Source organism: Oryctolagus cuniculus, chromosome 4 (assembly GCF_051225735.1).
Source record: "Oryctolagus cuniculus isolate XC-2025 breed Fujian yellow rabbit chromosome 4, ASM5122573v1, whole genome shotgun sequence".
In the NCBI taxonomy this organism is placed as follows: Eukaryota; Metazoa; Chordata; class Mammalia; order Lagomorpha; family Leporidae; genus Oryctolagus; species Oryctolagus cuniculus.
Genome location: NC_142870.1, coordinates 55979452 through 55992202, shown reverse-complemented (window position 1 = coordinate 55992202; position 12751 = coordinate 55979452). Strand labels below are relative to the sequence as shown.

At 36.8% G+C, this 12751-nt stretch overlaps 1 protein-coding gene across 45 annotated transcripts in view; it reads left to right on the top strand.

The window, feature by feature from the left end:
* The window catches only part of SENP7 (SUMO specific peptidase 7), a 197523-nt gene that overhangs the window by 143781 nt on the left and 40991 nt on the right, over positions 1-12751 (top strand). For all 45 annotated transcript variants that reach the window (XR_016233075.1, XM_051819121.3, XM_051819122.3 and 42 more), the window contains 2 exons: positions 388-545; positions 4728-4874. Coding sequence is in view for 44 of the 45 variants with exons in the window: in XM_051819121.3 (XP_051675081.3) it covers positions 388-545; positions 4728-4874 (305 nt within the window). In the remaining variant the exon portion in view is untranslated. The remainder of the gene's footprint in view (positions 1-387; positions 546-4727; positions 4875-12751) is intronic.

Here is a 12751-nt window from a genome sequence, read left to right as displayed (position 1 = left end):
AGAGAAAGGTCTTCCTTTGCCGTTGGTTTACCCTCCAATGGCCGCTGGGGCCGGCGCACCGCGCTGATCCAATGGCAGGAGCCAGGAGCCAGGTGCTTTTCCTGGTCTCCCATGGGGTGCAGGGCCCAAGCACCTGGGCCATCCTCCACTGCACTCCCTGGCCACAGCAGAGAGCTGGCCTGGAAGAGGGGCAACCGGGACAGAATCCGGCACCCCGACCGGGACTAGAACCCGGTGTGCCGGCGCCGCAAGGTGGAGGATTAGCCTAGTGAGCCGCGGCGCCGGCCCGCTTAATGGGATTATTAAGTCTATATTAAATTAACTAGAAGTTTCCCTTTTTGATATGTGATGGTTGTGACATATTTAATGTACATTTTTCCCTTTCAGTTGTTGTTTCCAGTGATGAAGAAGGACCCATTGAACACAAGAGTTCTGAAATTCTTAAATTACAACCTAGACAAGACCATGGGATCACTAATGAAAGTGAGAGCACGTCTGAGTCAACATTATCAGAACTACCATTGGTTACATGTGAATCTATACAGGTAATTTATTTCTTCCTTCTCACATATTAACAGTGAAATATATATTATTTGTAAGATGACTTGTTAATTGCTTAATGAAGCAAAATATTGTAATACAAATTATGTATTTTTTTATATTGAATTTTGAGACAATTTTCTTGTTAGCTTGAGTGAAGTATGTAATTGTTTTATTTTGAAGTGAAAAGCTTATATCATTTTTCCCTAGTCATTTATATGTATATATTTTAAAAGGTTATTTAGTTGAAAGTCACAGTTACAGAGAGGGAGGGGGAGAGAGGGAGAGGGAGAGAGAGAGAGAGAAAGAGAGAGAAAGAGAGAGATCTTCCATCCACTGGTTCACTCCCCAAATGGCCATTAACAGCTGGAGCTGGGCCGATCCAAAGCTAGGAGCCAGAACTTCTTTTGGGTCTCCCACCTGGATGTAGGGGCCCAAGCACTTGGGCCATCCTCTGCTGCTTTCCCAGGTGCATTAGCAGGAAGTTGGATCGGAAGTGGAGCAGCTGGCAGCTGGAACTCAAACCAGCACTCACGGCAGATGGCTTTACCCACTAAGCCACAGCACTGGCCCCATCATTTCTATTTTTTCAGCTTAAATATTTTATGACTTGAATCTCTTTTTTCCCCCCTAGTGGTTCTTAATGAGCAATTAACTGTTCTGCCAGAATATTTTATATACACAGTTTCTGGTATTTATGTTTTCTGGTCTTGTGAGTACCATTGCTACTTGGAATTATTCTTTCTCCCCATGTACTTTAAGATGGTAGGATATAGAAGAAAGGACATAGCTTTTGGAGATACACAGACCTATGTTAAATCCTGGCTGTCATTTGGACGAGTCACGACATCTTTAAGCCTGAGTTTCCTCATATGTTGCATGAGGATAATAGCACCTCCCCCAAGGATTATTTTGAGTATTAAATGAAATAACATATGAGGGTGATCATCAAAAAGTTAATGGAGAATGTGTATTATGAAAGAACTATGCATGGATTTCAAAATTATTTTGCTCCAAAATAAGCATCTTTTAATTCCAAATTCCATGAGCTTTTTGAAGTACCCTTGTGTGAACACATTTATAATAGCATCAGAAACCTATCAAGCTGGTAAATCCTTTGTCTTTTCTTTTTTACTGAAATTAATAAATGGAAGTATGTTAAGTTTAATATCAGTAAACAATAATCATATTTTTAACATAACCCTTTAAAGAGGAAGGTTCAAATCATTTAAGTGTTTGTTATCAGCCTCTGATTATCCTATTTTTAGGAAATGATTATAAGTGATTACTAGTGCAAAATTATGGAGAACTTCTGTTGGTTTGTTTTTGAACAATGGCAGACTGTTATTTTGCAGACTGTGATGGAAGAGTTTGGTGAGATTTATGAAAACAGTTTGGTGGTATGTTTATTGTTTCATGGACATTTCTTTTGTATTTGGTACTCCACACTGAAACCACCTCAGCAATTGAATTCTGAATTTTCACTGAAATGTAACTATTCTTGTCAGTTTGCATCAGTAGTTTTCTTGATCACTTAGGTATATTTATAATTAGAAGTGTTGTTGGTAATGAGTTTAAATTTGTAGATTTTTTAGTTATCTTGATATCATATAAACTGACATGGCAATAAGAAATGATTATAAGAAAATAATTTCTCAGGGCTGATGTTGTAGTGTTGTGGGTGTAGCTGCCCCTTGCAATACTGGAATCCCATATCAGAGTGCTGGTTTGAGGGCCAGCTCCTCTGCTTCCCATCCAGCTCCCTACTCTCCTAGGAGAGCAGCAGATGGCCCAAGTGTTTGGGCCCTTCCCACCCTTGTGCGAGACTCGGGTGGAGTTCCAGGGTTCTTGCTTTGGCCTGGCCCTGCCCTGTCCATTATGGCCATTTGGGGAGTGAACCAGTGAATGGAAGATATTCTCTCTCTCTCTCTCTCTCTCTCTCTCTCTGTGTGTGTGTGTGTGTGTGTGTGTGTCTCCCATTCTCTCTTTGTAACTCTACTTTTCAAATAAATTTTTTTAAAGAAAATACTTCTTTTATAGTATTTATAGAATTTGTGATCACAACCAAGAGTAAATACTTAAAGACTGTAGAGACCTACCAAGGCATGTAAGACAGAATATCATGTCTCCACACGCTCCCTTGTTTCCAGTTTCAAATGAAATTATGAGAAACATGGATTGGATATTTTTAGAAGGCAGTCTTTTATGAAAATGTGAGGTCCAATAAGAAATTATTCTAAACCAACTCCTTATTTTATCACTAAAAACAAGAATACAGTTATTTGGCTGATTGAAATCACCTGCAGTTGAATTCATTCTTTTTTTTTAATTTAGAGAGTTAGAATGTATAGTAAGAAATAAGAGAATGATAAAGAAATTCTGTTAAGCTAAATGACATCTTAGAATGAATTAGAATTAATGAGCATCATATATGTTTTAGGTAATTTATCAAAATTGTTAGAGGTAGGAGAGGAGTGAGTATATATGCATAAAATTGCTTTAGTGGTCATTTGTGATTGATAGTAGGGTTAAAGAAGAAAAATATGGAGAGGCTAGGCAAAAAATCTGAAAGCAGTTAAAAATCAGAAGAGACTGGGATGCAGCTACTGCTAATATTGTCCAGTTACATTACAATTTGAAAGAAGAGTTGTGTAGCTGTTTCTGTGAGAGTGATTCATTTTTTGGGGCCATTTCTTCTTATCTGTCTTTAAATAAAATGTCTGTTATGAAGCATATAGAGTTGATTATTAGGCACTTATTTCCCTTCATTGCTCATTAAAATTGCAAAAGCCATATCATTATCTTGGTTAATGTAAGCAATTTTGTGTATTTCAAGTAACATTTGACCTGGAAATAGATTCTCAGGTTAGACTCTTAGTTTTGCTTCTTAGGAACTGCATAACCTTGAGCAATGCATTTAACAAATCTAAATATATATTTGCTTTATTTATGGAATGGGAAGGAAAAAAAAACTTATAATAAGGTGGTAGTAGAAATTAAAAGACATAAAAACTCATTTTAAACTAAAGTATTTTTGTTCTGTTCACAATTGATCATAATTATAGGACTAAGAGTCAAAGGGATCACATAAACAAGACTAATGTCTGCTAATACTAACCAATAGAATAAAAAAAAGGGAGAGAACCACCCAACATGGGAAGCAGGATACACAGCAGACTCCTAAAATGCCAGATGTCCTAAACAGCACTCTGGCCTCAGAATCAGCCCTTAAGGCATTCGGATATGGCTGAAGAGCCCATGAGAGTATTTTAGGCATGGAAAGCCAAGACACTCTGGAAAAAAAAAAGAGAAGACCTAAATGAAAGATCTGTGCGAGTGAGATCCCAGTGAAAAGAACGGGGCCATCAAAGAAGGAGGTACCTTTCTCTGAAGGGAGGAGAGAACTTCCACTTTGACTATGGCCTTGTCTAAATAAGATCAGAGTTGGTGAACTCAAGAGGCTTCCATAGCCTTGACAACTCATGACAAGAGCCTAGGGAGATTACTGATGCCATAAACAAGAGTGTCAATTTGTTAATTCAACAACAGGAGACACTGTGCACTTACTCCTTATGTAGGATCTCTGTCCTTAATGTGCTGTACATTGTGATTTAATGCTATAACTAGTACTCAAACAGTATTTTTCACTTTGTGTTTCTATGTGGGTGCAAACTGTTGAAATCTTTGCTTAATATATACTAAACTGATCTTCTGTAAATAAAGAGAATCGAAAATGAATCTTGATGTGAATGGAATGGGAGAGGGAGCGGGAGATAGGAGGGTTGCGGGTGGGAGGGAAATTATTGGGGAGAGGAAGCCATTGTAATCCATAAGCTGTACTTTGGAAATTTATATTTATTAAATAAAAGTTAAAAAAATAAACTAAAGCATTTTTGTTGATTTAAAAGTAAATAATGCTTATTAGGGAATATTGAATAGGAAACCATGGCTTTGAATCATAGCAGCTTAGATCCGTAGAATTAAATTTGGAATTGAGCTTTAAAGTAATTATGTCTATTTTTTCAGAAAAAGAAATGTAAGAAGTGCAAGTAGCTATTTCTTCTGGTAAGAACAGTATAGAAATCTTTATAAAGTCACTGATGGTAATATAAAGAGACTTTGAAAAACATTTCCACATTTATAAAATATACAGGGTTATATGCATTTTATAATTTATTCCCTTTTAGACATCATCTGAATTATGTCCATACAATTCTGTCATGGAAAACATTTCCTGTATTGTGCCTAGTAATAAGATGACTCTACAACTGGATTTTATATTTACTTCTGTTTATATTGGTAAAATAAAAGGAACTGCTAAAGGTTGTGTTACAGTAAGTATATTTTCTTAATTTTTCTATGGTTTTGGGTCTTGGAGGAGACATTTTCAGATTTTTGAAACATGCTTTTGGTGCAAATGAAGACAGAATGAAGAGTCATTTTATATGGGACATTTTGGATATGTTGAAAGTACTTACTCTGAAAATTGTCTCTAATTGTGTTCTCCAAAATCCCATCTCATATCTGATTACTCTAATGAAAATCATGTGTGGAAAAGACATTTATTGTATTGGTATTTTGGGGGCTCTAAACTTTTTTTAGTAATAAATTCAGTGATTTTTAGGAAATAGTTTGGAGCACCAAGAAGAAATCTAATTTTTTTCATTCAAATATTTGTAAATTGATTTCTCCAAATTCCTAAATTTATCATGTCTAAGAACTGATTCTAATCTGTTTTTCCACTTTTTTTTTTCAATATTCCTCTTCACATATTGTATTTGAGTGCCAAACTGGATTTTAATCAGTTCTTTGTATTTTCTTACCATTTCTTCCTGTTAAAACTCTGATCATTTTTTAAAGACCTATTTGGAATACTGCCTCTTCCAGGAAACCTTCCTTGATCCCTCTTTCCCAGTCTGAGCTAGCTTCTCTCTATACTGTGTGCTTATAGCACCTCTTTTGTACATCTGTTATATGATTTATTCTGTTTTCATAATTACTTATATTCTTGCCTGGACCTCCCCATTAACTTTTAATCTTAGGGTGAAGAGACATGCTTTTTTCCCTTTCATATTTTTCATAAATGGCTCAAACTTAACTTGATACTTTTAATAGTACTGAATTGTTAGCATGAGATTCTAAGGTCTTTTTCTAGGTGTTTTATTAATATCTCACTGTTAAGAATAAGGCGGAGAATATAAAAATGGTTAAGACATGGTTTTTATTTTTAAGGAACTTATAGTTTAGTGGAAGAGACAAGGATATAAACTGACAATTTACATTATGAGAAAATATACTATGGAAATATGTACAAGAAAACTGCACATGGGAATTGGTACCTATAAATGTCTGGAGGAGTCAGGGAAGCTTTCATGGAGAAGACAGTAAGATATGAAGTAAGATATGACATAGATATTGACTTAGTGTCCTTTCAAGAGGATAAGTCTAATTTCAATATAGTAAAGATTATGTGCAGATCTGCCAAATTCTGGAAAACAAAAATGGTGACCTAGTCAAATTGCTTGCCTTGAAAACTCAAGAACGATTTGGTTTAAAATTAATATTCCCTGGCCACTGATTTTCATATATTACTGATTTTGGCAAGCTTTAAAGTGGTTTTACAAATTTTTTTCTTTACGTAATTATGTTCATTTTTCAAATTTTCTTCCCTATTTTAAAAAATTTAATTCAGGTTTAGCCAGTTATTTCTGTTGAGTTCTTTTTATAGCAAAAGTTGGATAACCTAAATACTCACTGATGACAGCAATTAGTTAGCCAAGGGAGAAAAATCCGACATAAAAAAAATTCAACAAACAGATTTTTGCTAATTAATGTGTTTATTTATTACACAGCCAGCTGTACTTGCTACAGGCATAAAAGAAAACCAAACAAAACTACAAATGAGTAAAGAACAATGTGAAGAACATAATATTCTTAAGTTTAAAAGGATTTGGTATGGTTTCAGAGAGCTTCATTTACTTTACTGCTATAAAAACATTTTTCTCACTTTCTTAACCAAGGGTTTAATTTTTGTTGAGAATAGACTCCCTCCCCCTCTCTCCCCAGGAAGGTAGTAATGAATGGCTTAGTCATAATTCACAGGTGTAAATGAGTATCAGATCCTTACCTGGTAGAAAGTTTTGATAGGACAAAGATGCTTGACATAGGGAAAGTGAAAGAACAGTATAGAAAGAAGAGGCTGAAAACATAAATATAGCATTTCTACTTCATAATGTAGTAATAATGACTATATGAACTGTGGAAAGCTAGTTATCTTCATTTACTAAGACATATTTTATGAGGTTAAACGCCTAATGAAACTGCCAGAAGGAATTTGGAAGGGACATTATATACTAGATGTATATAACAGTGAAATGAAAGTAAAAATGTTTGATTAATCTAGATAACATTCTTATCAGATGATAGTGTCTTGATAATAGCTCTCCTTTATTTGGGATCTTATTAAAGCTGAGAGAGTTTACCTATTTATTATTTGTGTTAGTGGTAGAAATAATAGAGGCAAAATTTGAACTCCATGGTCAGCTTTTTGCCAATATGTTCTCATGTATTGCTTAAGTGGCTGACTTACTCTTTGTAAAATTAACTTTATATCTGTGAAAGTACAACTTGAATTAATTCTTAAATTGGAAAACTAAAGGGAGCAAAAAATAAACCTGTGGTTTTACTGAACATTGTTTACTATTATATGAAAGTCATGTACTGAGAGACCATTTCAGTTTTTTGTGCTGAAAGATTATTCCCCTGATATAGTCAATAATTTAATAATGAATGTATTGATGAAAAGAGAAACTTAACCAAAGAATAAATATCTAAGTACAAAATCACTTAGAATCAGTGGAAAAACAAACTTAAAAGCACAAGCCTACTTCAGATGGTATCTGTAAAATTTAGCCAGGTACTTCAAGTCTTGAAAGTTCATTATAAAAACAACAGTTAGAGAGGTGAGAAGCATACAAAAGGTATTTAGGAGATATGTAGAGAAAACAAGATTCATGGGATATAATGAACAGAAAGAGCTCAAATCTTAGACAGAAGGGAATTTGTAACATGGAACAAAGAAAGGTGAATATTAGGGATGAAACAGTTGGTGGTGTCTTTCTAAAAGTCATCCAAGGGAGAAAGTGTTTGGCATAGGACTTAATTTTGCTATTTTGACAAGTTCATCACTGTTGTGAAGTTGGAATTATTAGACTTTTATGGTGTTTTCACAATAAACAGTGGATTTTTCTAGTTCTGTTTTGATGAGGTGAAAGTACTTTAGGACTATAGTTGTAGTTCTACAAAAACAGAATGTTCATACCAGGTGGGACACAAGTTAAATCTTTCTGCAGTGTTTATGTATCATTATAAATAATTTAGTACCTTGGCATTTTGGCTTATGAACTAGTCTCTTGTGTTTTTGCTGGTGTGCCTTCACCCTCGCCCCCCCCCCCCCCCCAATAATCATCAGCTTCTGAGTCAGCAAAGCCAAGAATCAAACTCTGCTTTGTGGTATGTTTACCAGAATGGCTGCTACTTTATGATGCCTCTTGGCAGTTTCTTTTGGACTTTTGTCTTATTTTTTCTTGTTTTTAAATTTTAAGGAAAATTTTTTTTTAGATTTATTTATGGCCGGCGCCGTGGCTCACTAGGCTAATCCTCCACCTGTGGCGCCGGCACCCTGGGTTCTAGTCCCGGTCAGGGCGCCAGATTCTGTCCCGGTTGCCCCCCTTCCAGGCCAGCCCTCTGCTGTGGCCAGGGAGTGCAGTGGAGGATGGCCCAGGTGCTTGGGCCCTGCACCCCATGGGAGACCAGGATAAGCACCTGGCTCCTGCCATCGGATCAGCACGGTGTGCCGGCCACAGTGCGCTGGCCGCGGCGGCCATTGGAGGGTGAACCAACGGCAAAAGGAAGACCTTTCTCTCTATCTCTCTCTCTCACTGTCCACTCTGCCTGTCAAAAAATTAAAAAAATAGATTTATTTATTTATTTGAAAGTCAGTGTTACACAGAGAGAGGAGAGGCAGAGAGAGAGCGGTCTTCCATCTGATGGATTACTCTCCAATTGGGAGCAACGGCCAGAGCTGCACCGATTCGAAGCCAGGAGCCAAGAGCTTCTTCCCGGTCTCCCATTTGGGTGCAGGGGCCCAAGCACTTGGGCCATCTTCTACTGCTTCCTCAGGCCATAGCAGAGAGCTGGATTGGAAGAGGAGCAGCCTGGACTTGAACTGGCACCCATATGGGATGTCAGTGCTTCAGGCCAGGGCATTAACCTGCTGTTCCACAGCACTGGCCCCAAGGAAATGTTTTTAAAAACTATATTAGTCTTAAATGTTTTTACAAATGAGCATATTGAGAATTTTACAAATTTTTTTCCAAAGAAACCTTTTATTTGAGAAATACAGATTTCATGCATTTCTTAAGTACAACATTAGGAATATAGTAAATCTTCCCGGCATACCCACCCTCCAACCCACATTCCAACTCTCTACTAAGACATATCAATTAACTCTTTATACAGAAGGCCAATTCTATACTAGGAGTTCAACAATTTGCACAGAAAACAAAACACAAAACAAAACTATTCCTCAACAGTCCAGACAAGGGCTATTCAAAGCCATTGCATCTCAGAGTTAATTCCTTCCCTCCCTCCCCCTGTCCGTCCGTCCTTCCTTCCTTCCTTCCTTCCTTTTTTTGAGAAAATTAACTTTAAAGAAGCATCCAAGAATGATGACGTCTTTTGGGAGCACTTAGACATAACTTCAACTTCTGAGACATAAGAATATCCACTTAATAATAATCCACTTAAGGATTCCACTTAATATATTAAAAGAAAGTAAGACCTTGACAACAAATTTAATCATTAATTAAGGAAAGCACCCAAGTAAACACGCAATGGAGTTAGACAGTTAGGCATAACTAAAACTTAAGAGACATAAGAATATCCTCCACTTAATACACTAAAACAAACTAAATCTTTGAGAACAAGTATTACTGTTAACTCTCTATATGTATCCCATAATTTCTTTGTCCAGTGTTCAGTTGACAGGCATTTTGGTTGATTCCATATCTCAGCTATTGTGAATTGAACTCAGTTAACATGGGGATACAGATAACTCTTTCATATGCTGATTTTATGTCCCTTGTGTTAATTCCTAGGAGTGAGATGGCTGAGTCATATGGTAGGTCTACACTGAGATTTCTGAGATATTTTCATACTGTCTTCCACAGTAGCTGCACCAGTTTACATTCCCACCAACAGTGGATTCCCCACATCCTTGCCAGCGTTCATTGTTTTTTGATTTCTTTATGAAAGCCAGTCTAATGGGGGTAAGGTGAAACCTCATTGTGGTTTTGATTTGAATTTCCCTGATGGCTAGTGATCCTGAGCATTTTTTCATGTGTCTGTTGGACCTTTGGATTCCCTCTTTTGAAAAATGTCTGCTTAAGTCCTTTGCCTATTATTTAACTTGATTGTTTTGTTGTTGTTGAGTTTCTTGATCTCTATATATCCTGGTTATCAATCCTTTATCAGTTGTATTGTTTATAAATAATTTCTTCCATTTTGTCCATTGCCTCTTCACTTTGCTGAGTGTTTCTTTTGCAGTAGAGAAGCTTCTCCATTTTATTTAATCCCATGTCAATTTTGGCTATAATTGCCTGTGCCTCTGGGGGTCTTCTACAAGAATACTTTGCCTAAGCAAATGTCTTGCAGGGTTTCTCCAATGTTCTCTAATAAGTTGATATTATCAGGTTGTAGATTTAGGTCTATAATCAATTTCTGGTGGATTTCTGTGTAAGGTATAAGGTAGGTTTTTTTTTCTTTTTTTTAACTTTTATTTAATAAATATAAATTTCCAAAGTAAAACGTTTGTATTATAGTGGCTTTTTCCCCCCATAACCTCCCTCCCACCAGCAACCCTCCCATCTCCCACTCCCTCTCCCATCCCATTCACATCAAGATTCATTTTCAATTATCTTTATATAAAGAAGATCAATTTAGTATATACTAAGTAAAGATTTTAACAGTTGCACTCACACAGAAACACAAAGTGTAAAATACTGTTTGAGTACTAGTTATACCAGGGATTCACATAGTATAACACATTAAGAATAGAGATCCTACATGGGGAGTAAGTGCACAGTGTCTCCTGTTGTTGAATTAACAAATTGACACTCTTGTTTATGGCATCAGTAATCTCCCTAGGCTCTTGTCATGAGCTGCCAAGGCTATGGAAGCCTCTAGAGTTCACCTACTCTGATCATATTTAGACAAGGTCAATACTCTCATGGGCTTTTTAGCTGGATCTGAATGCCTTAAGGGCTGATTCTGAGGCCAGAGTGCTGTTTAGGACATCTGCCATTCCCATGTTGGGTTGTTCTCTCCTTTTTAATTTTATCAGTTAGTATTAGCAGACACTAGCCTTATTTATTTATTGATCCCTTTGACTCTTAGTCCTATAATTATGATCAGCTATGCACTGAAACTGATCACTTGGACTAGTGAGATGGCATTGGTACATGCCACCTTGATGGGATTGAATTGGAATTCCCTGGCTCGTTTCTAACTCTACCATTAGGGTAAGTCAAGTGAACATGTGCCAAACTGTACATCCCCTCCCTCTCTTATTCCCACTCTTATATTTAACAGGGATCACTTTTCAGTTAAGTTTAAACACCTTAGAATAATTGTGTGTTAATTAAAGAGTTCAACCAATGGTATTAAGTAGAACAAAATAAATACTAAAAGGAATAAAATAGTAAGTTGTTCCTCGACAGTCAGGACAAGGGCTGATCAAGTCATTGTTTCTCATAGTGTCCATTTCACTTCAGTAGGTTTCCTTTTTAGGTGCTCAGTTAGTTGTCACCGACCAGGGAGAACATATGATATTTATCTCTTTGGGACTTGCTTATTTCACTCAGCATGATGTTTTCCAGATTCCTCCATTTTGTTGCAAATGACCGGATTTCATTGTTTTTGACTGCTGTATAGTATTCTATAGAGCACATGTGCCATAATTTCTTTATCCAGTCTTCTGTTGATGGACATTTAGGTTGATTCCATGTCTTCGCTATTGTGAATTGAGCTGCAGTAGACATTGAGGTGCAGACAACTCTTTTATTTGCCAGTTTAATTTCTTTTGGGTAAATTCCAAGGAGTGTGATGGCTGGGTTGTATGGTAGGGTTATATTCAGGTTTCTGAGGAATATCCAAGCTGACTTCCATAGTGGCTTTACCTGTTTGCATTCCCATCAACAGTGGGTTAGCATCCATTTTTCCCCACATCCTCACCAGCATCTGTTGTTGGTAGATTTCTGAATGTGAGCCATTCTACCGGGGTGAGGTGAAACCTCATTGTGGTTTTGATTTGCATTTCCCTGATTGCTAGTGACCTTGAACATTTTTTCATGTGTCTCTTGGCCATTTGGATTTCCTCTTTTGAAAAATGCCTAGTGAGGTCCTTGGCCCATCTCTTAAGTGGGTTGTTTGTTTTGTTGTTGTGGAGTTTTTGATCTCTTTTTATTCCTGTTATTCATCTTTTATTGGTTGCATAGTTTGCAAATATTTTTCCCAATCTGTTGGTTGCCTCTTCACTTTCCTGACTGTTTATTTGTAGTGCAGAAACTTCTCAGTTTGATGCAATCCTAATTGTGAATTTTGGCTTTGATGCCTGTGCCTCTGGGGTCTTTTCCAAGAAGTCTTTGCCGGTGCCTATATCTTGTAGGGTTTCTCCGATGTTCTCTAATAATTACATGGTATCGGGTCGTAGATTTTGTGCAAATCTAGTTTTCCCAGCAGCATTTGTTGAATAGACTGTCCCTGCTCCAGGGATTGGTTTTGGATCCTTGATCAAATATAAGTTGGCTGCAGATGTTTGGGTTGATTTCTGGTGTTCCTATTCTGTTCCATTGGTCTATCCATCTGTTTCTGTACCAGTACCATGCTGTTTTGATTACAACTGCCCTGTAGTATGTCCTGAACTCTGGTATTGTGAAGCCTCTGGCTTTGTTTATGTTGTACAAGATTGCTTTAGCTATTCGAGATCTCCTGTGCCTCCATATGAATTTCAGCATCATTTTTCCCAGATCTGAGAAGAATGTCTTTGGTATTTTGATTGGTATTGCATTGAATCTATAAATTGCTTTTGGGAGAATGGACATTTTGATGATATTGATTCTTCCAATCCATGAACATGGAAGATTTTTCCATT